The sequence below is a fragment of the Oreochromis aureus genome, linkage group 14 (assembly GCF_013358895.1).
Source record: "Oreochromis aureus strain Israel breed Guangdong linkage group 14, ZZ_aureus, whole genome shotgun sequence".
NCBI classification, from domain to species: domain Eukaryota; kingdom Metazoa; phylum Chordata; class Actinopteri; order Cichliformes; family Cichlidae; genus Oreochromis; species Oreochromis aureus.
In genome coordinates this window covers 8,078,632-8,103,036 of record NC_052955.1, presented here as the reverse complement: position 1 = coordinate 8,103,036, position 24,405 = coordinate 8,078,632, and the positions used below count along the sequence as shown (strand labels likewise).

General features: G+C 39.7%; 1 protein-coding gene across 1 annotated transcript in view; it reads left to right on the top strand.

Moving 5' to 3' along the window:
- Window positions 1-24,405, top strand: part of tenm4 (teneurin transmembrane protein 4) — a 154,429-nt gene that overhangs the window by 88,813 nt on the left and 41,211 nt on the right. Inside the window, 8 exon segments of the mRNA XM_039597960.1 lie at window positions 206-307; window positions 954-1,148; window positions 2,649-2,849; window positions 6,255-6,440; window positions 13,020-13,166; window positions 15,727-15,943; window positions 20,249-20,368; window positions 23,657-23,918. Coding sequence (XP_039453894.1) covers window positions 206-307; window positions 954-1,148; window positions 2,649-2,849; window positions 6,255-6,440; window positions 13,020-13,166; window positions 15,727-15,943; window positions 20,249-20,368; window positions 23,657-23,918 — 1,430 coding nt within the window.

Here is a 24,405-nt window from a genome sequence, read left to right as displayed (position 1 = left end):
TTTAGTGAAAGCTCATATTTGGTATGAAACATTAGTAACACTCAAAATGTTTTGCATTGAAAAAGAAATGTTGACAGGATTGGATCCTCCATGCTTATGACTGTCATTAGCAAAGGGATAATAATCAACCCAAAGAAAATGAGTGGGAGTAAAATTGTTTTTCAAACCACATTACTCAGAAAATCTTTTGATTGCTCTCTTGCAGACTCTATTGATGACTGTCCCAGTAACTGCTTTGGGAACGGTGACTGTATTGCTGGAACATGTCACTGCTTTTTAGGATTCAAAGGACCTGACTGTGGGCGAGGTGAGTCACTATCTCACTCATGTTACCTCTGTTAATCATTCAGATGCATTTTCCAATTTATATTCTCTGCATGGCTCGAACAAAACAATTTTACTCCACAATTGCTTTAGTTGTACTTAAGACCTGTTTTATTTAATTAGGCAGTAATACTTGAAATGGTTCAGTACTCATACTGGAGTATTGGGTTGCATATGAAAGAACTCTATAAAAAGCTTTAGATTATAGGGCTAGTATTCACTCATTCTTTCAGTTATTAAAGAAAGGCTCTATTAGTTTTTCTCCACATAAAAACAAATTCAGGCAGTGTGTTAGAATGATGGTAGGTTGTTTTTGTTACCTCTTTACACATACTGAACTGCCATCTGTTATCCATGTGTTGATCAGCACCATGCTTGACACTTTAATTCAGCTAACTTTTGTTCTTATTTTCTTACCAGCCATTGTTAAGATGTTAGATATTTGTTGGCTGCTTTTGTTAGAATATATGGCACATCTGTACAGTAGTCTGTGCTAAATAATATTTACCAGACAGGACACCCTTTAACATTTTGGTCATTGTCAGAGCGAGGCTTTAGCAAACACTCACTATTCTTTGTGCATGAAGAAGTCCATTCAGATGGATGTATGCTGTCTGCTCTTTTCAAAGCTGCCTGTCCAGTCCTATGCAGTGGGAATGGTCAATACCTAAAAGGTCGCTGCATGTGTCACAGCGGCTGGAAGGGCTCGGAGTGTGACGTTCCCACCAACCAGTGCATCGACATCACTTGCAGCAACCACGGGATCTGTATTGTGGGGACCTGTATCTGCAACCCTGGCTACAAGGGGGAAAACTGTGAAGAAGGTGGTTGTTTTAATATGTCATGGTTATGTATCCTAAACTAATAAAATCCTACATAATGTGGCTGCTTTAACCACCATCTTAGCCTGTTAGTGCTTGACATTTTAAAAAGTATACTCATAATGGGAATGGCTATTAAGTTGGTTCAGTAGTAAAGACAGGACATCCTCTATGAAGAGCATTATAGCCATAACAGTTCATAATCCGCATCCTAGGTGACTTTTCCTGTATAAATCATGGCTATAAGGCATTATGTTAATGGAAACAGTCCATTTATTGTCTGAAATTCTGACAAAAAGTCTGATGTTAATCTTCTGGGAACTTCAGATTCATCCTTTGCTGGATAAGGCTTGACCAGATAAGATTGAAGGAGCCATTGTGTTTGTCAGCTCTTGAAGCCTCTCATTTCAAGATGAAAAATGGACCCTGGGAGTTTGATAAATGGGGGTTTCTGACATCCATAGGCCCCCATTCTATTTTAGGTGGAGCGTTAGCCATAAGGAGTGGAGGGGAATGTGGACGAGAGCCCTTTAACATTTTTACCTTTCTTCCGTATGACCTTCAGCCAGAATGATTAATTGCCAGGAGAGAGTTTCTTGTCAGTTAGCCTCTGATCTTTGTGCCTTGTGCCCAAACCATCTGCTAAGAGGCAAGAGATCCTGTTTGTCTTACTATAACAGCCTTTATAGCCATTTATGTCATGGTAAAGGGGAGCTGCCATGGCGCGGCCTACAGCTCACAGTGACTAGACATTGCTCCTGCTTGGTGCCCGTTTGCCATCTGTGTGTACCATGTAAATATTGTTTGGTAGAGAAAAAAAACGTTAATATTGTGATCATACTCCCCCACAACTCTTGTTCCTTTCAAAGTGAACACTCATTTAGCACGTCAAGGGAAGGCATTAATTTGATATTTGCTGACTAATTGAACTTGTACGGTGTGCACTTGAGACAGTGTACAAAAGCCACTGCATGGGAAGCAAATGCAAACTCTTCAAACTGTCTAGAAACTAGAGTTGACTATCTAGTCTTGCCTAGAGGTCTGGCTGTTGCCCCAGGCTTTCCTTACCATTCCTCTACATTCTGTTAATGGTTTTGGTTTATTCAGCTTTGAATTATGCATTATGGTGGCTTTCATTTGTGAGAAACATGCTCTTATTAAACAGCCTTCGCTCTCTGAGAGGATTTTTTGCTGTGAGATAATGGGAGGGTGCCAGCACAAGCGTGGGCAGTACCTGTAGTTTTGTGCCATGAGACATACTGTGAAAACAGCCATTTAATTAGCTTCTCTGTAAATCTTGTCACTGATTTTTGAAAACAAGATGGACCTCCTTGAATTTACCCCCATTGGACACGAGCTAAGCTGAGTGCATCTGCAGCTGAACTGCAGCCTATTCCAGTTGCCATTGTACTTTGGCTCAAATAGAGATGCCAGGTTGCCTCTGAAAGAGAGAAACAGCAGGTGACTAGTGTGTCTAACACTCTCTCTTTGGAACCTTTTTAGTGGACTGCCTGGATCCAACATGCTCAGGCCGAGGGGTTTGTGTCCAGGGAGAGTGTCACTGCTTTGTCGGGTGGGGAGGGCCAGGATGTGAGAGCCCTAGGGCCTCCTGCATGGACCAGTGCTCTGGACACGGAACTTTCCTGGCAGACACAGGAACCTGCAGCTGTGATCCCAACTGGACAGGCCACGACTGTGCTACAGGTGAGTACTTCACTCAAAACAGAGTAAATATTGGCGGGAGCCCTTTTCACAGGCCAGTGCTGATTTAGCTCTGATTAGCAAGTTAAAAAAAAGGCAGTGCATTCACAGAAAATGTTGCCTTCAGTTCAATTCAGTTAAATGTTTCTTAGTGAGGAATATGAGCAGGACATACACACTTATTAATGTAGCTTTACAAAGACAGAGAGAAAAAACAAAATGTAAATACTGAAGTAGTTTATTAGTTATATTTTGGCATCTGGTCAGCACAGTGAGTGAATACAGTAGCAGGCTTATAGTAGCTAATATAATTATAGCTGATATGTATAATAATTTTCAGGTTTAATGGATCACAACAACAAAATACCTTGATATCTCTTTCAGTTAATCTCTAATCACACTCTTGCTTATTTAAGCGCTCTGTTCAGTGTACCTTTGGTAATTGCTTTTATCCTTACAGAGGTAAATATTTGTTACTTTCTTTAAAGAAAATGGCTCACATAAAAGCCATAATTATTCTCATCAGTGATCAGTAGGAGGTCCTTGGATGGCTATCAAATTCTTTTGATTTGGCTCTAAATGTAATTCTCTTACAAATGGTTGTAGTTGTAGAAAAAAGAAAGACATAGATAACAGAGATGTTGTCAGAGCCATGATCTAATGCAAGTTTTCGCTCTTTTTTTGAGTTCTGGATTTCTTTACATCGGTGCATTGGTTCACAGCTGATGGTACTTTCTTCCTGCTCTGAAGCGTTGTTCCCATTGCGTTCATCTCGTCCATGGGGAATGTCCTCTCTTGTTAATCAAAGTGTAGAAACAGCATAAGATACAGTTTCATAGCTAGAATATACCTTCTACAGGATGTAAGCACGAAAAAAGGTTTTGTGTTTTTTACAATATAGGTTACAAGAAGTATTTTTTTAAATTGAAACTAGCAGTAGATTCTTAAAGTGCCGTTAAACGTAGGTAACATCAGATTTGCACTCTCAGCAGTCTAACCTAATTCACATAAAAAAAAAAATCTTGTATTTTTTTATTTGTCTAAACCTGAAGAATTAAAAAATTCTCTCGGCATATAAATGTGTTTATATTTGTTGACTGTATTTGTAGCAGATGGAAGTTTCAGAGAGCTCCAGCTCTAATTTGTTTATACAGGGACCAGTACAACATTCAGTATTTTCATTTGCACACGATTTGGATCCTCAGAAAATATTTTCGAAAAGACTATTTTAATACACCAGTCGCTTTGCTTCATGAATCCTTTTATATTCTAGGCAGACGCAATGACCTATTAGGTAATCCTGAGGATTTTAAGGGGAAATGGGCAGTTAGTCTGAGTTTGCCTCACAGAGAAAAAAAGCTCTGTAAATGATGATGAGCTGGCTTTTTATTCTCCTTTATCCTGCTCATTGTAGAGTTTTCTGTGGTCTAATACGACACTAAGCTTGGTGGTAGGGTAGTATATTTGGTACCGATAACCTTTCAGACATGGCAAAGAAAAAGATGGAAAGCTTTCGATACATTTTTCAAGATTCTTTATCGCCTCTTGCACTATTCTTTTAAGTCAGAAACTCGTTTTCTTGTGTGGCTTTGGGACAGTACAGCCTAGGTGAGCACGGCTGGTATAATGCTGTTACCAGCCATAAAACAATGCCTGAGGTTTTATGTCCTTTAATATGTGTGTTTTTATGCCATTTTTGCTATTCCTCCACCCAGAGGAAAGTTTGTTTACTCTGTCCTTTAGTGCAAATGGTAACTGCCATCATGGGAATGGGGGTATTTCTCACTGTGGGCTCCTCTGGCCACGGATAATGAGGGTTTGCCTGCAGGCTGTAATTGGATCTTTATCATGTTAAAGGTTTCTACTTTGTTCCAAGTGAACAGTTGTCTCACAGTCAGTTTGAGTCTGTTTTCTCTGACCACTGTGTGTTGTAATAACTGGTTGAGTTTATGGGAGGGGGGATTTTTTGTGGGGTTTTGTATTTTTCTTGATTTTTTTAAAAAAATATTGTGCTCATGAGCTCAATCAGGATGTTCACTATGCTCATTACTACTTCCTTCTTAACTCTATTTTTTCAGAGGACGTAGAAGGTATAGCTTGACAGCAAATATTTTATTCATCAAATGATTCATAAGCTCTAACTATTCTGTGTTTGCATGTGATTTCCGTTTGTTTGTATGTTGGTGTGCATAAGCAGCCTGTCAGGCACTAATACTGCCAGCACACTTTACCTAAAAATCAAAAGTCAGATGGAAAATCAGCATTTGCATACTTTGTGCTGAGCTGTAATTAGCAGAAGAGAGTGATTCTGATAACAGCTTTTTAAGCTGGTAATGCCATGTTATGGTTTGTGGCTGAAAATACCACTCTGATTTAATTTGTAACAATGGCAAAATAGGCACTGTAAAGGCGGTAATTGACTTATTACAAGATTTTACCTCCAGTTTGGTCCCCTGTGGTCAAATTTGAATTGGCTTGGCTAATAAGCCAGGAATACATGGCTATTGTTCATCGTTGCCCATACTGCTAAGCCCCTTTTATTACAAAGTAGTTAATAAAGAGGTTAACATTTCAATGAGATTCATAAGTAATCTGTCAGTGTTTAATTTCTTTGAGCTTTCAGCTTGTCATACTCTCCCTCGAGTTCATGAGATGAGGGTAATGTCCCAGGCTCTATCACACCCAGTCAGGGAGGTCTTTCAGCTGCCACACAATAGCATCAGCCAGGCTTTACTGCAGCGCTGTCTTTCAGTCTCCTTCATTGGGTCAATGTACTTCTTCCTCTCGTGTGCAGCACTTAGAGAAAATTAAGCAGAACCCCCTCCCCCACCAAAAACCAGTGTATTCATATCCTCTGCTTCAAATCATTTTGTGGAATCTTGCCTCCTTCCTGTAGACCGTGGTAGAAAATGTGGCAAAGCTTTGACCACTTCGTGTACAAGAAGGGACATAAAGTTTACAGTTTAATCAAAATGGCAGAACTGACATTGTTGCCATTTCTACAAAAAGTTTCGGCTGAGCATATTTTCCTCTTTACGCCTTTTGTAGCACAAAGAGCTAAATTTACAAAAGAGGAGAAGAGGAGAGGAAAAGAATAAGTCTGCTAAGGCTGCCACAATCCTTGTCTTTTCTTGGTAATGGACTTATTAGATTTGTATTGTCAAAAAGGATTGCCCCTTATGAGGTGCAGGAATTTCTATTCAGCTGCCATCAGACAAGGTAGTGGAGCGTGGCTGCCTTTGCTTGACAATAAATTCTGGATTTGTCTTTTTTTCACCCTTGTCGCCTTGTCCCATCACCGCCTTGTCTTCCCTTTCCATCCCACTTCCACCCCCCCCTCCTTTTCTTTCTGTCTGTCTTCCCCCCGCTCTCTTTTTTTGTCCCTTTCTATTTCTCTGTCTCCCACAGAGATTTGTGCATCGGACTGTGGTGGTCATGGCATTTGTGTTTCGGGCACCTGCCGCTGTGACGATGGCTGGATGGGCATTGGGTGTGACCAGAGGGCGTGTCACCCACGCTGCAACGAACATGGCACTTGTAAGGACGGCAAATGCGAATGCAGTCCGGGTTGGAACGGAGAACACTGCACTATTGGTAAGATGGGAATAGGTTTTGGGTTTGGTTGGGGCGGGTGGTGTCTCTGTGTTTGGGAGGGGTTTGGGAGGCCAACAAAGGCAAAGACTGACATTCTGCCTGCCTATGTGAGGGGAAGGGTCTAGGTGGAGAAGAGTGGGAAAAGCATGCTTAATTGAATTTGTGCAACTCAGTAAAGCATGAACAGGTTTACTCAAGGATCTGAAGCTTGCCTTCATGCATTTTAATGTGGGAATGTGCTAAGGTGTCCTTTCATTTTACTCATCCTTTTCCTCATCTTTTTCTTTGCTCCCTTTCCATTTACTATTAATTTCAAATGCTTACACGTGAGTCATTGTGAGTAGGTCAACCACCGCTTTTCACTGTGTTTATGCTAGCGATTGTTCCCCTCCAAACACTTGCAAAGTTAGGTTTTCAAAACCTTGACTGAATGTCAAGAGCTTTCTTGAAAACCTTGGCTCACATAAGCCAGTAAAAAGTTTCAGCCTACTAGAGTCATTATATGCTGTGTATTTTGCAGTGGTTCTATGCTAGGAATAGTTCATGGATTGATCATTTCGGCGGACTTTTTTTATTTTTTGGGGTGAAAAAAGAGAATAGTTTATAATTTAAAAGAGCAGCATGGTCTACACAACACTTTAGATTGAAAATGTGCTTTCAGCATGTTTGCTTTGATGGAGGTGGCACTCCCGCTGTGAGCATTTTGTGAGCATTTTTCTGTCACCGGGAACTGGTGGCTGCAGTAATATGTAAACATCACAGTGCCCCCAAGTTGTTATCATAACTAAGCAGTAGTTGACCTCTGTTTGTGACCTGTCCTCTTTGTTTGACATGCCCACTGCCAAAAGGATGGCATGAAGATAATGTAGTTCTGCTGTTGGATGTCTGAGGTTTGACAGCTTCATTTTAACGTGAGGTCATTAAGAGAAGTGTTTTAATGCAGTTAGCTTTCTGATATTTCTGATATTTTGTGTCAACGCTGTCAAACCTCCATTAAACATCGGAGAAAATCCACAGAATATGCTCTGTGACGTCTGCTTTGCAAGACTGCAACTTTGGCATTCTGTGTTCATGTATGGATGCATCCTCTTCTCTTCTCTTCTCTTCTCTTCTCTTCTTCTTCTCTTCTCTTCTCTTCTCTTGATAATATTGGATAAGCTATTTGAATGGATTTATAGAACTATATAAAAGATGTACCAATCGATTGACCACAGACTGCAGTTGGCTGGCAGCCTGGACCGGTGACCAGCCGGTTAGTCTCATACATGTCAGTTTATGAGTTGATTCACCTTATGCCATAAGCAAGTTTTTTCCCCGACTACTGTGGAAGACACAAAATTCACCAAACTACACCGCAGGGTGGAACAAGTTCAAAAATATTTGTAGCAATAGAGGTGACACTAGCTAGACTGAAGCCATGCTGAAAAATAAAGTAATTTAAATCTAAACCTATGCATATTACATACATTTATATATGCTGTAATATAAACCTGTTGCAAGTGCTTTTATTTATTAAGATAAAATATCTCAGGTAAAGTTAGGTGTAATGCAGAAATTGCACCTCTGTCCAGTCGCACAGAAAATTAATTTGTGTACTTATGTGTTGTCAGTTATAGTTTTCAGGAAAAGAAAGTACTATGCGCTAGTATTCTAGTACTTTTTTATATACCCAAAGTGTATTTTACTCCATGTTTACTTCAGTGTTGTTGTTCTCAGTGATATACAGTATGACACATTCATCTAAACTGAACTACCAAACAGAGTATGTGTTAAAATAAGGTCCACAGCAGTCAGCTTTGTGTTACTAATATAGGAATAGAATTAAACTAAAGCTCTGTCACTGTTTGCTGACAGCTGTTACTGAGCAAGGTGCCAAATGGACAAAGATTTTTTTCTCACAGCAGTCTCATGCATATTTTGAACCCGGACTGCATGAGCCGTGACTCAGTTTGTGAATGTTTTATACACTGGCTTTACATTATTGATGGGGCTTTTATAAGTGCCATATTGAGATCCCCACTGAACAAGAATATTCTTCCATGTCGTCTATTTAGAAGCTAAAGATCTCGATTTGAATCAATTTTCATTATCGAGAGCTCCACGTTGGCCCCGAGCCTCAAGCTGTGGAGCGCAGGAGATCCGATTTGGCCCGTGCGCTGGCAAAGCCTCTGGTGACCTTATCGTCTATAGAGGTGTTTGAAGATTAAAAGCACCGTTTGTTGAACATCCTGACCTCCTGTGCAATATCGCTTAAGAGATTTAAGGGAAGTAACGTGTGCATCAATCATGTTGCCTTTTAAACACTCCCCTGAGACGTTCTGCCGATCTCAGCAGTTACTAAATAGTGACAGATTTCACTTTTTTATCCTTTTGCTCACTTCCTCTGACTCTTTCTTGCTTTCATTCTCTTTCTCTGTGTTCCACAGCTTTCCCTGCCTTTTTTCCAGTTCCATCTCTCTCCTCTGTGTTGGTTCGTGTTTGTTGTGTTGCTTGTAGTGCATGCATGTAATGCTTCACGTCAGCATTTTTCGTCTTTTTTAATTACCTTTTGTACTGTAAACTAACACATTGCCTTGCTGTCCTGTCATGGAAGTGGCACTGTTCAGACCTCCCTTATATGTCCTGTCTTTTATCTCCCAAGCTCACTATCTGGATAAGGTAGTGAAAGGTATGGCATTCCTCCTTCCTTCTATTTTGGCCTCCTCCCATTGTAAATCCAGCCAGCATTAACAAATCATGTGCACACACCATGCTTTTCCCCTACATTGACATATGCAAACACTATGCACTTCTTGTTCAACTCATTCTTAAGATCCCACATCTCCCATCAACTTTTTTTTTACCATATTGTCACACAGTAATCTCCACTTAGCACTTTCGCACCTGGTTAGTGAATTTATGGGGCTTTCTTTATGTGTTGAGTAATTGGTTTGCTTGTATCCTTTCTTTCTCAATTGGGGGATGTTGGGAAAGGGCCTTTATAACCTGTGCCATGCATTATGGATGAGCATGCAGCTGTGAGAGGGGCCTGATAGGTGCTGAGGCCGCATCCTCTCTAATTAAAAGAGTTCATGGTCTGGTTGGTGCTGGGCAAGCAGGGGGTGCAGGCTCTGCTGCAGCCCTGCTTTCCTGCCTCCAGCTACCCTTCTCGCTCTCACTGCGTCCTTGGTAATGGACCACCTGGCATAAGATGGTCTGCCAGAGGAGGTCTTCGAACACTTGCAAGCTCACGTTTGGAGCTGTTTCAGGAAGGATTGGGTAGAGCTCAGCAGGGACTCCTCTCTGAAAGGCATGCCAATTAAGTTGAAGTGGTGCCAATTGAAAGTGTATTTTTATTTATCCTTCTAATAAACATTGTGAGCTTTCTAATCATCTGTCTCTACTGGTTTAAACCACAGTTGTTTTGTCCATTTGTTCAGTAATAACACGACAAATGACCGAAAGTGCCTAGACACAAGGCTTCAGTGCACTATCTTGTTTTTATTGGAAATTCTAGATGAGTTTTTGTTTTACTTATAATTGCTGAGAAAACATAGACAGTTGTCAACATGCCTTATACAATAGTTATTGGCTGCTCCCCTAAGCAGCTGTTCACAGTTCATCAAATGTCCACGGCCCATGGACTGCTCTGTAGTGTGGACAAACAGCTCCGATTGAAAAAGCATGCCTGAACCAAACTTAGGTTATTTAACAGGTTTTAAGTAATCATTTGGGCTATTTGGCCAAATGTGTTACTGATTACTATTTTATATTATTTTTTACTATTGGAAGTATAGTTCTGCTTTTGGGGTTCCTTTTTTCATGGTTACAATAAGACGTGATTGTAGTGCAGAATTTTAGCTTTAATCCAAGAGGTTTAACAGTAGTATTACACTGACCTTTTATGAATTATAGCCATTTCTATACATAGTCCTACATTTTCCGAGCCTCCAGAGTAATTGGAAAATTGATTAACATGCAGTGTCACAACCAGGTGAGCTGCACACCTCATTATTTTACGACAGATTCAACACATAAAAAATTTGGAGTTGATTAACATTTTGAACATGTATTCGGTAGTTTCTCGCTGGAATTCTCACGGTGAGGTACAAAGAAATGTTGATGCAAGTGAAGGAAAAAGCCATTGTATTCTTAAAAAAAATAATAAATAATAAATAATAATAATAATAAAATAAAATAGTAAGAAATTAACATGAGCCCTAAAACTTTAGTAGTGGGCAAAAGAATAATCTGGTACAATTTGTACCAGAATGATGGGAAGTTAAAAGTATAGGCAAAAAAAAGAACCACTGTTGATCTGAAGCAAACCACACTGTCAAACATGATGGAGACAATGTTATGGCTGTGTATGGCGTCCAGTGTAACTGGTCACTAGTGTTTATTGATCAAGCTACTGAAAGAGAAAGCAGGAATAATTCTGAAGTGTAGAGGGCTGTATCTCTGCTCAGATTCAGCCAAATGCGACAGAAATGATCGGACGACTTATCACAGTGCAAATGGATAATGACCCAAAGTAAACAGCACAAGCAACTCAAGAGTTTCTCAAAGCCAGGAAATGGGATATTCTTCAGTGCCCAAGTCAGTCATCTGATGTCAGCCCAGTAGAGCATGCTTTTCAGTTACTGAAAACAAAAATAAAGGCAGGGACCCACAAACAAGCAGCCACTGAAGGTGGCTGCAGTTAAGGCCTGGCAGAGCATCTAAAGGAAGGAAACACTGCATTTGATTGTGACTATGTGGTATAGAATTCACAAAGTCATTGCCTGTCGTGATTTTCAAACAAGTATTTAAAACGGTGCTTAGTTGTAAAATTACATTACTTTTTTCAATAACTGCATCGAATTTCTAGGAAAACCAGACCTGCTCTCTTGTAAATGAGACATTGGGTCTCAATGGGACCACCTGTACACATGTTTTATCCTGTTTTCCTTCTCTCACCCCAACCTGGTTCTGCTGGAGGTTTCTTCCTGTTAAAAGGAAGTTTTTCCTTCCCGCTGTCGCCAAAGTGCTTGCTCATAGGGGGTCATATGATTTTTGTGTTTTTCTCTGTATGTATTATTGTAGGGTCTACCTTACATTATAAAGTGCCTTGAGGCGACTGTTGTTGTGATTTCGCGCTGTATAAATAAAATTGAATTGAACTGAATAAATAAAGGTTAAATGGGGGGCTGTATATAAAAATGACTGCAATTCCTAAACAGTGAATGCAATGCTTTTGTCATTGTTAAACCTCTTGTGCACTTGAATCACATCTTGGTTTATTTAAATTCTAAAAAGCAGCATTAAAGCAAAAGGGGAAGTGTTGCCTATGCCATTTAAAACATTTCTATGAGATAAATGTGCATAAGTAAAAGCAGTGTGGGCTGTTCTTTGAATTGTTTGTGCTATGACTCATGTCATAGTGTCACCTTTACTCTGTAGCTAACCAAGAGATCTACAACAGTCATCTCCCTAAATGCGTATACTTGCTTCTGTTTCACTACTGATCTTTTTCCCATTCATATGTCCACCAATCACTACACCTGTCTCTTCTTTTCTCAATATCTCCCTCTTTTGCTCCCATTCTTTCTGTGTGATGTAAGAGCATACAGTAGAGAATGCTGCCCCACTGTCTTTAGTTGATAAAATGGGTCAGTTTAATATTCTTTCTGTCAAGGCAGCCATCCTGCAACACAAATGGCTGTTAAGATGTGTTTTTGATATCCTGTGATTTTACCCTATGCCTCTGTGAGAGGATACAGATCACAAGGTATCAGATAAATGTCGAAGAATGGGCAAGATCATCCTCTAATCTATGCCCTTGTAAAGATATAACCAAAGAAAAACATTGGATTATTGTACCTGTCGTTATGCTCCAGCCAGCTTTTCACTCCCTTGGGGTCACTTCCCCCAGAACAGTAGTTCTTGCAAAGCCTGCCTCTGCACAAAGCTACTGAGGCAACCTTTATCCACTTTAAACTATACTATTTTATATTCCTTTCTTCTTCTCATAATGACAAAACAAGCATTGTATGTTATTGATAGCTGAAAAGTGTCTTGGGACAGTTTATCGAATAATAATATGAATTATTTTTTCAATAAGTAAAACACCAAACTCTTGTTTTTTCAGAGGACGGCAGCAGCTATGTTGTGATGGTAATTATAATCGAAATCTGAAATCATGAAGGGAAAATCCAATTATGTGCTGAAATACCAGCACAATACACCACTGCTCTCATTAACGAACTGTAGTGGCATAGATATGAGAGTCCAGTCCACTGTAGTAATGAGTGAATATTGATGTAGAAGATCCCTCTTATCTGATTTTACTGCAAAGGGATATTAGAAGCTTCACGGAAGGTATATCAAATTAATCAGCCTCTGCTGAGGGTCATTATGGCTGCCCTCACCCATTTAAAATCTTAACATGACTGAGTATTGTTACCAGATAAATATTAGCTGTCACCAACAAACTCACATTTTTGTCATTTTTTTCAAATTTGTAGTTTTCTTTTCCCACAAATAGCGTACAGTGTCCGTGTGTTACTGCTGTTTGATTTTCATTGCCGACCTTTGTCTTTGTCCCATTTTGTTACACAGAGGGCTGCCCTGGTTTGTGCAATGGAAATGGTAGGTGCACTCTGGGTAACAATGGCTGGTACTGTGTGTGCCAGCTGGGCTGGAGGGGCACTGGCTGTGACACCTCTATGGAAACTGCCTGCAGTGATGTCAAGGACAACGATGGAGGTAAAGTCACAAACAACACACAATGGTGCCTTCTGACACTGGCCAGGCATCAACAGGGACTCTTAACCAGACATGATTTGACTATAAAATTAACCACCCTTGTGCTTGAGAATATCCTGTACGTACATTTATGCTTTCCAGGCTCAGTTGCTCTCTTATACAGGTGAAGTTGAGGAATGGCTTCCAGCCAGGCACCTGGACAACAGGTTTTTATTAAAAAGCAGAGTACCTGGCCCTGAGGTCTTGAACATTCGCTGTCCCCAGGAGGAAGTCTACGCTCTGCCCTCTAACTAGCCCTGAGCAGAGCCAGGCACACACACAGAGCCAGCCAGGAGGCTGCACCACTCTTGAGGCCAAGTGGGAGACGTGACTTCCTTTCTTCCAGACCTCATTCTGGGCTTGAGCTATGCACTAGCATCCCTTATTTATGCAGGGGCTGTTTGTCTTCCGATCACTGTACAGGGACCACACAGCTCTCAATAGTAAAAGGAGGGTGCTGCTGGGGATTTGACTGAATCCTGACAGCAGAGTTTATTTTTATCACCCATCTGGCCAGATAGGCCCCTTAAAGCAAAGGCTAGGGAGTCCAATGACCCACTTCAGCAAAGAAAAGTGCAATGCACAGCTGCTCTCTTTGTCATGTATTCCTTAAATTACTGACTGAAAACCATGAGCAATGTTACAAGTTCCGACCATCAAATAAGGACGATATGTACATGTGTACACATAAGAAACACTGAGTAAAGCAACAGGTCGGAACTGCTCTATTTTTTCTCACTGCTATGGTATATTAAATAAATTATTAGGGCTGCCACAAACGATTATTTTGATAGTCGACTAGTCACCGATTATTTTTGCTTAGTCGACTAATCAGATTTTTGGATGTAAAACATACAGCTTATTTCTCATCTGCTATAACTATATTAAATAAATTATATATTTAATTTTGACTCCTATTTGTGTATATAAATTGTCTCTAAAATATAACAGTTTTCTCGTCTCACACTTCTGTAATAATTCAAAAACTAGTCAAAACCCGATAAATAATCCTTTCTAAGTGTCTAATATATCATGTATCAACCTAAAATATCAAGTATGAAGCCCCAAATGTTATCTATGAAAAAACAAAGTAATAAGAGCTAACTACCAGTAAGCTGTTGAAAACTGAGCAGTCTTTAATCAAAATATTTTTAATGGTAAGAAATGGTAAAAAATATTCATTGTTATTAAATTATCCACTAGTCGACTAATGTTAAAATTTTTACTATTTTACAAAACAGTCAAATAAATAATCCTTTCTTGTCCAATTCTATATCAAGTAAAATATCAAGTATGAAGCCCTAAAATGTTATCTATAAAAAAAAAGTTATTATTATTTTTGATTAAGATGACAAATTACAATTGTTTACATCCATTTACAGCCTCTTCAATGTGATGCTTGATTAATTTGTGAGACAACTCCAGTGTGCCGGCTCAAGTTTGGGTATAAAAACATTAATTCAGTTTGTTACTTCCCTAATTAACAACAATATAATGTTTTAGCTTTAGCTTATATTTCTGAATTTTTTTTTAAAATTTTCTTTTTTTTACAAGTGGTCTAATAAATTTGTTAAGCATTGTATAAAGTGATATGTTCCAGTGTGAATCGGTTTGCACTTTATGGAAGTAACACCAAACTTTACAGATAATAAGAGAAGCACAAAGAAACAGACAAGGTTAAAGATGGAAACACAACACACTCATGATGACACTCGATGAATTTCTGACGCATTTGAAATATCTGGTAGCACCGTGAATTCAGCAGTGGCAAAAAACAGCTTCTTATGGGAGACTTTGAGACTATCTTTTTAGAACATTTTGTACATTTTTTTCCAGTTCTGTATGCTTTCTGACTTTCAAGATGATAATTTGCTCCAAACTATTGTTTTTTGATGTGGAGCAAACTAATCATAGTACAAAAAAACTTGAGTTCTGATAACAAAAGCAGCAGGTACTCTTGCTTACTTTCCCTGATTAATGTAAATTTAATACAAGTCTGTTTGTTCGACAAAGGTTTGCAGCCAACAGTGCATGGCAGGTCCTTGCAGGCTTTGGGCTACACTTCTGCAAATGGAGCTGGGAATTTTGTGAGAATAAATGATCTTCTGAGTTCAGGAAAATGCAAACAAATTCTTATCCATCATCCGAGCTGTCCCAGATTTATTCCGCTGCATAACAATAGTCTCAAACACAAAGCCATAAACAACTTGTATCAACTTATCTGCCACCTACATTGAAAATATGTGGGCAAGTGTGACTAGGATAAATTAATATGTTTTAAAGATGCAGTGTAGTGACAGCAAGCACCGATTTGAGTTTTTATTTGTCTTTACTGTATTTTATATTAAGTTAATGGCTGTATATATGTTTTTTTAAGTTTTATTTCTCAAAGCATTCTTGCTTAACACACCCTAAAACCAACTTTGAGCAGTACTTTATACTTTCTTTTGCCAGGTGTGTGTCTAGGCTGTTGTTTAATGAGTCAGTGTTTGTGTGTTTGTGACTTCTTTGACCTTGTCAGATGGCCTGGTGGACTGCATGGATCCAGACTGCTGTCTGCAGGCAACCTGTCACACTACCTCCCTGTGTGTGGGCTCCCCGGATCCCCTGGACATCATCCAGGAGACACAGATGTCCTCTGCACAGAGCAACCTACAGACTTTCTATGACAGGGTGCGCTTCCTTGTGGGCAGGGACAGCACCCACATAATCCCTGGAGCAAACCCCTTCGATGGCAAGTGAGTGACTTTTGCATTACTCTCACCAGACAGCACCCAGCGCAGCCTTCTCTAACCATTCTCTTAATAATATAACCAAAACCAGCTACGGTATTGGGTTGAATCCCCTTTTTATTCTGCATCGTCATTTGTTGTTCATGCTTAAGGTTCTTGTCAGATTATACCCCCTGAGTTGAGCCAGTCAAATTACCAGTTGATGCTCCAATGAACTCAACAGTTCTAGTTGAATTTGTGTTATCGCTTTTTTAAGTAATGACATTTGAGGTTCAGGCACAAATCAGTGGATTTTACTTTTAATACAGGCCACTTCAAATTACTGCGCTACGGTTATAGCACTGACAGATCTTAGTAGATGTAAATGATGTGCTTTTTAAAATCCAGATGAAAATATTTGCACAAGGGAGAGGAGGCAGCAGTCAGTGGGGGCTGAAAGTAAGGCTGAAATGAACGATGAGGCTTGGAGGATGATGGACAGATGATGATGGACAGACATAGAATGTGGCAAAAAGGAAGGAGAATTCCCTACAAAGAAAGGCATCTCATATTTATGTATTGTGATTACTTTTACGGTAATCCATCTGAGGCCCGCTCCCAGAGGCAGAGCTCATGACACCCCAGCCTTGGAATCTGAGATCCTTTCATATCAGGCAGGAAAGCAGTCAAACTCCCATTAGGTTCCCCTGCCTCTGTTTTCTTTTGTCTCCTTCTCTTTTCATCTTTAAACGCTTGTGAGGCTGCGTCACTTATTTGCATCTCACTCGCTTATGTAGCTCTCTCATCTCAACTTATTATACCCACGTGACAGAACGACACAACAGCATGAAGAAAGTAAATTGAGGATATTTGAAAATGTTTAGAAAATGGTATTAAAATGTGACTCAGTAATGGTTTGTTGGTTTTTAATTTTTTTTAGGTGTTTTAACATTTTTTTTAGGCAGATCATTTGTACTTTAAAAAAACATGTTAGCATTGGGTTCTTGCTAACATGTGAAAATTATGCCAAATTTGAATTAATTGAATTCTTTCAAACACCAGTGTCAGTAAAGGCTTTAAAAGAATCTCTGTGATTTGCATCAGCAAAGTAAAGTATGGCTGATTTTTACTTCTTTTTTTTTACTTTTGCAGTAGCGTCAGCTGATACTTAAGAGAAGCGGTGTGACATTTTCCCTCGTTGACATTTTACTAGCTTTCAAGAACCACTCAACATTTTGCAGTTCTTCACTGGACAGAGGAAGCGGCATAGAGGATTGAGTAATACTCTTGTCTCTCTCACAAGATGCAGACATAAATAAGTAAAATGAAGAATCCAGAGATGAGCTGCAAGATTGGAGGCCTCAGCTCACCTAAAAATATCAGTGATAATCTATTATTCATGCTTGGTATTCATTCCCCACCCACTGACAGATATGAACAGTTATGACAGGGAGCTCTGGGCTTCAGATGAGCCTTAAAGGCACGGTCTCAGCATCTTCCTTCCTGATATGCCTGCCCTGGTCACCCGATCATCTGGCTATTGATCCTCTAACCGCTTCCTTGTGCTAGTAGACATGTTGGACTGCTATTTCTGATGTTTCCCACCGCAAAAAGCTGCAAAGGTGCCACTGAATAAAGCATCTGCCACTGCATGAAACATCTTGATTCTCCACCATGACACATAATACAAGAGACTGCCTATGCCCAGCAGTGGATGGTGACCAGAATAGTAAACAGGAGCTTTGTCCACGGAACAATTTGGGCAAAGATTGATAGCTGGCTTATAATAGCGAGGCAGAAGCCATTTACTTCATTTACAGGCGTGCACTTGTATTATTTTATTTAGAACTCTTTTATCAGCGTTAGACCATTAATGTCAGAAAATCTCTTGTTTGTTTCCTTCTCTGTGTGTCCTAGTCCTTTTAGCAGCATAGTATATTTGGAGAGCTAAAGATTTATATCGACGTCTCCTCGTTTTACCCTGTTCAGCATGCTGTGTAACATGCAGACAGGGAAAAGAGAGGGCTGCAGTGACATGCTTACAGTTTCAGCAGGATTTCCCCTGTAATCAAGTCATTTGCGTGGGTAATGATGTTTCCGTTGCTTCTGAGTTAATGGTACTATTTATTAGCCGTGGTCATTGAAGGTTCTCTATAGTTAAAGCTGACACGCATCTTTTATTGTATCTGAGATGTCACTGTGAGAAAACAATGTAGTTTCCTCACAATTACACAAATGTGAAAGATGGTATTTCCAAATTATGCTTCAAATGTTTACCGTTTAACGTTTACTACCATTATTTTTACCTTTTAGATGTAGATCAAAAGCTTTTCTTTTGTCATTTAGTTCTTATTGTCTAGTAAATTAACCAGACAGTATTTTGCTGTAGTCATTCGGATCGTCTTCTCCCTCAACATAAATATCACCTGAAGGAAAAATGATATTTTTTTCCTATATAGAGTAAGTTTAAGAGTTGTTCAAGTGAGGGGTTAAAATCACATCTGACACACTCCACTGTGACGTTTGACTAGATAAGCTAAACCAAAGATTATTTCATACTGGATCCAGGGCTTCACTTGTGTATTTTTTGTATAACATGTCCTGTATGTGCAGATGATGTATGATAAAACTGGATTTTGGAGATACTGTGAAGTCCCTTTTTCACTTTGGACTTGTGAAATCTCACAAAGGATGGAATTTTCTGTAGTGAATTCTTCATGCTTCCTTTGCCACTCTTTCTCAGGGTTTTATTTGATGTCAATATTTAAATCATTTGTCTTGACAGTGAGGAATCAGCTTCCGATGTGGTTCACAGAGGCAGGAAGGCGATAGTTCCGCTTTCACAACTCCATCTCAAGAAAATGGAGACGGCTGAAACTTCAAACAAGACTAAAATAAACTATTGCTGTGAATGATTAAATGTAGACAGCCAGATCAGTGCTGGGTTAACTTTAGTAATAATTCTATGTAAATGCATCCTCTTAGATATTTGGGTGTAAGCCCAAGGATTCAGAGCAGTATCTCCTTTCTTGTTTACAGCACAGTAGTGGACAGCGAAGGTCTTCTCAAGGAGACCTGGCCTAATTAACATAAAACTGGGTTCCTGGGGACTAGGATAGTGTAGGGTGAATGATCTTGCCTCTGGTAAGGACATGTTGAGGGCAGCTACTAACACGCTAGTGTTAATTGTTTCCAGTACGTGGCAGTGTTTAAGACCCAAATGTATTAAAAATAGCCATGGTCTAATGAAGAAGTGACAGTAAGGCATTTGTTAGGGGACCAATTTTTTGCAAACGACTACAGAAACAACGGCTGACCATGAATCGGGCCTTGATAATGACGAGGGTAAGAGTCGACGAGGGAGACGTGCTACAGCAAGGTCTCAACTCATCAGCCCAGTAAGATTAGGAGGTGAATTTGGACGACTTCCCACTATTGATTGGTGGCGACTGATGATCAGATCTAATTTATGCAGCTTCTGGAGGCCTGATGTCAGTCTGGAAATCTGTTGAGGTCTTGATAATCAGCCAAGCAAGTCTTGCAATCTGCAGTCCTATTATTTCCCTCTCTGGCATTCTGTAATGGAAAAGATAATTCCTCTTTTTTAATTAGAGCAAAAGCAAAGTAAAGCTTCCTTATCTCATTATCCTTCCATTCTGGATAGAAAAACCCTTAGAGACACCCTAGGAGGTGTTAGTTTGTTGTGTTTCTGTTATGGCTATTTTATTGTGTACAGTATTTCTGTTTTGATCAAATCCATACTGACTTTAATGTTTCTCCTCTCTGTTGATCTATTTCTAATGCTGAAAGGAAAATAAAAATATTAGTAGTAGTAGGAGGAGGGGGAGGAGGAGACAAGGTGTATTAGTATTAATATAAGTACGCTGAGTTAGCATAATTTTGTGTTATATAGAAAATTCACAATGTCAGTCTTAAGTGCTAGTGGTATGTGGTATCAATTGGTATCAATTCGTCTTCATTATTTTGACTTTTAGATAGAAGCAGATTAAAAAAGAAAAGGAAAAAAGCCCTTATATTGGAACGAGCTATGGAATGGTATGCATTAATGGGTCCTTTCTCTATAAACCAGGAATTCATTGTAGGCAGCATTAGTATTGTTGGTACATTCTGTGCACCCTAACCTTTTAGCTTTGTTAAAATATGCTGTCTGAATGTTTTATCCATCCTCTTTTACATATTTTAGCGTGGACAGAAATTATATAAATAAAACAAGATAATACAGGTTTTACTGCAGGACACCTGTTGTTAGCCTGTAATTATTTGTACTGCTAGGCAATGAGCAATAATGCTGATCTTTTTTACTTCGTACAGCCATGCTTGTGTCATCCGTGGACAAGTAGTGACGTCAGACGGAACACCACTGGTGGGAGTGAACATCAGTTTCATCAATAACCCATCTTATGGTTACACAATCACCAGGCAGGATGGAAGGTAAGAACCTGAGTCTTTATATCAAAACACACGCATAGAGTAAAGGATGCAGTAAAACCCCTCTCGCAGTTACCTAAAAATGCTGTACAGATAGTGATATTTATATCATTGTCAAATACTTTTACACAATCTTAACGATGGAAAGGGGGAAAAAAACACAGTTGCCACAGCAAACTGTGCTGCCATTGATCTGCTTTGTGATTTCATTTGGTCCAATTTTGGAGTTCTCGGCTCAATTCCCAGAGAAATCAAACAAAGCCCTTCTGGTACACTCATAAGTTATGCTTCAGTAGCAGCAGGGTGGGGAAAGAATAAAATATGCCAATGCAAAGCATCTCACTGGAGCTATAAAACATTGTGCAGATGGACATTATTTATTCGACAATAGAAGATTAAGAGAATTAAGTGACACAGTTAGGTTTAGGTCACAGAAATGTGTTTGCGCTCCTTGTTTATCCTCTCTAAATAGTTTAATAATGCTTTTGCCATTTATGAAATGCTTGTTCTAATTAGTTGTGTGGATGTTATAATTATGACCATAAAATAATATGTAGTAATGTGACTGTCATAGATCATTACCACTTACTTCCTCAGACAATTCCACATATGTTCTGGGTGTTCAGGAAAGCAGGAAAAAAAGCTCTTTTGTTATTTTATTACAGCACCACTAAAACCCCTTTGGGGGAAGATAAATTGTTGTGGCAATGTGTTCTAAATAAGAAAGAGGAAAAAGTCTGAGTTCTCTGTGTAGCGTTCTTTGAGCGATGCTGTTCAGGCTGCTTTGGCATCGGGAGAGTTTCTCAGAGAAACAGAGAAAAACATCAAACTAGCTTCGGCGTGTTTCTTGGATTGAAAGAGAAAAAAACTTGAGAATAAAATCTCTAATAATTTTCTCTCTTTTTCTTTTCTTCTTAAATGTATTGGATAAGACTGTACAAGCATACAGTATACACTCACAACCCCAGTCCCTGGTATCTCAGTGTTAGTAAGGCCTTGTGGCAAACCGAGCCCCTCTATCACAGCACAACATGAATTGGTGTTTGCTCTCCAAGCCCCACTTCTTCCTGACACTTTTATCAGTCACTGACGCTCTAAAGGCCCACATCTTTGCCGCTGGTTTGATCCTGATCATTCTTGCTTCCCCTCATTTCTTCCATCCTGTCGTTTTTCTCTCCCCTTTACTTTTACAAAAATCTCTCTTCTCTACTTCATCATCTTCACCTTCTTCACTCATTTCATCTGCTCTCCATCCCTTCACGCTGTCTTTCCTCTAATCTCTCATTGCCCATAAGCCTTTCCTCTCTGGGTACTACTCTTTTACTTATTTCCCGTGCTTTCCTTGAGCCCAGGTCTCATGTCCTTTCCACTGCACTGACTTTCCTCATCTCTATCCTTTTTCCATTTATGCGTGTCCCATTTTTTTTCTTATGCATCAGTCACTTTTTTCTTTGCAAAGCTCCATACTCTTTTCTACCTTCCAGCATATGTGTAAACACTACTCCATCTCCCAGGTTCCCCTGTAAACATGCCCAGTCTCCTGCAACTCCCCTGCAATCACTGTAAACAGGCTCAGTGCAGCGTGAAATCAGAAATGCACCTGTTCAGCCACTTAGAAATGGGAAAGCTGTCTCAACTCATTTTTATGATGTGTTCTTTATTGTCCAAGGGCTTAGTTTTTTAAATTACCTTTTCCACTATCTGGGAAAGTTTTCAGGCCTAAACAAAAGAGGTTAGTTTAGTTTCTTTACAACTGTGTAGCCATTTTCTGATTGGCTGAGCATTAAGACAGACCTATTCGCTTTTATGCTTTTCTCTATTAATGAGAAAAATGCTGACATGGGTTTAAGCTCATTACATTATTAGGTACATGTGAGCGTCTTTACGGGAGAACTTGTAGTTTTACAGTTTGTGTTTATTCTTACTAACTTTTTGCTCTGACCTTGGCTCACTTTAACCTGGCTAGACATCATGTAGTCCATTATAAATATACTGTTATATTGCTCATTAGCTGGCAAATGAGTAAAAATGTGGTTAACTTTCTTAGTTTGATGCATTTCCAAAGGGCACAAGGCGGTAACCTTGTGTAGGTAATGTAATCATTTTGTTCCTTAAGGCTATTGTCATGATTGATAATAGCCAGTGAATCCCTTCATCGATCGCCTATGCTGCCCATGGTAGTCCAGAAGTATTTTGAGTTTGCGTGGCCCAAGCCTGCCAGGCATGCTACAGACTAACTGAATGCAACTGCATGGGTACTGATGGATCACAGCTGCATGAGTACTACGAGAGCCTTGCTCTGCAGACTCGAGACTGATGAAGAAGCTCACTTTGCTTGCACCCAGCCAAGGGCAAAACATCAAGGGCGGACCAAGTTGTTGTTTATCACCACAGCCAATCAGATGTTTACCCTCAAGGGAAGTTAGACCGAGCGAGTTCTTTATATAGAAGCTTAAACCAAGAGGGAGTTTGCCCATTTTACATGGCACTATTTAAACTTACTTCTGTATCTGTAATTTGAGAAAAACTCTGAGTGTGTGTGTGTGAGAGAGAGTGTTTGCATGTCCCAGGGGCCTGTAGGTGACCAGGTGCTAATTGGCTCTTAGAGAGAAGTGACAAAAGCTGCAGAAGTCCAGTCCAGGTGCAGGTACCATGCAGCAGTTAGAGGTGATGACGCTGCCAAAATGCAGCCTGTTTACTGAGACACAGTCAGGTCAGTCCAGAGGCAGAGACCCTTTAATGCAACAGCAGATGGGCTTTTAGACTGATGTTAGAGTGGACAGCCTTCGTCTAAGGGATCAATAAAGTACTGGCGGCTGCCTCCATCCCTCGGCACAAACCTCTCTCTCTCATTTACAGTACACATGTGAGCACAGGAGCAGCACATTACATGGTAATTGGAGTGAAACAGTCATGCCTGTAATCTGCTACTTTGCATTCTTCAAATGAAATATTAAGATTATTAAACCAAGGAAACCTGCATTTTTACATTGTGATCTATAATCCTATTGTATCTGCACCTTTGTGTAACAGAGATGATTCAAAGCAGTTAAAAGCATCCTTTCTTTAACTTTTTAAAAACATTAAATTTTGAATTTATTACTGTTTAATCTCTTTTACCCTTTAAATAGAGAATATCAAATGTGTTGTGTTCACAATAGAAGCTTGATGCGCAACACAAAACAAATAGTATAAATTGCTCATGGGAATTTTCACTGTATTTATTTTAATTCATCCTAAAGTAAGACAATCAGTTCATTTTCTTTGACATTGTGCACATCTGTGTTCCAGTTTTGACTTGGTGACCAATGGGGGCATAGCCATAGCCCTGCACTTTGAACGCGCTCCATTCATCACCCAGGAGCACACACTCTGGTTGCCATGGGGACGTTTCTTTGTCATGGATACCATCGTGATGCGGCACGAGGAGAATGACATCCCTAGCTGTGACCTCAGCAGCTTTACCAGGCCCAGCCCTGTGGTGTCCCCAGCGCCGCTCACCGCATTCGCTGGGTCCTGTGCTGAAAGAGGGAATGTCGTACCTGAAATCCAGGTGATGCTCTGTTCCTGCCCTCCTCACTGCCCTGCAGGTTCTAATGCATATGGGTCTTTCCTGCAAATGATTCATGCTGCACAGCTACAGACTATTTTTCAAGTACAAGTATAAATATAACAGTGACTCATGGCAGTGCTTTGATTTTATCACTCAAGTGTAATTGGCCTGTAAAATTTGGGTAATTCACAATATACATTGTACCAACTTACTGCAGAGTGATGATTATTACCTTATCCACAGAAACAGTGGTTACTGTAGAGTAGTCATCCAGTTTATGCATATAAATATCTCTAGGAAGGATTTGCATTTTACAGTTATTCATACAAGTTTATCTGCATGAGGCTTTTTGATGTAAGCATCTATTTGGACATCTGTGTTGGTGACCTATGTTGTCGAACTGATTGTGTGGCTCCTGTATTTCTAGCAGGTATCTCTGCACTTCTCTCATTACTCTGCCTCCCAGTTTGCTTCATAAGATTTATGG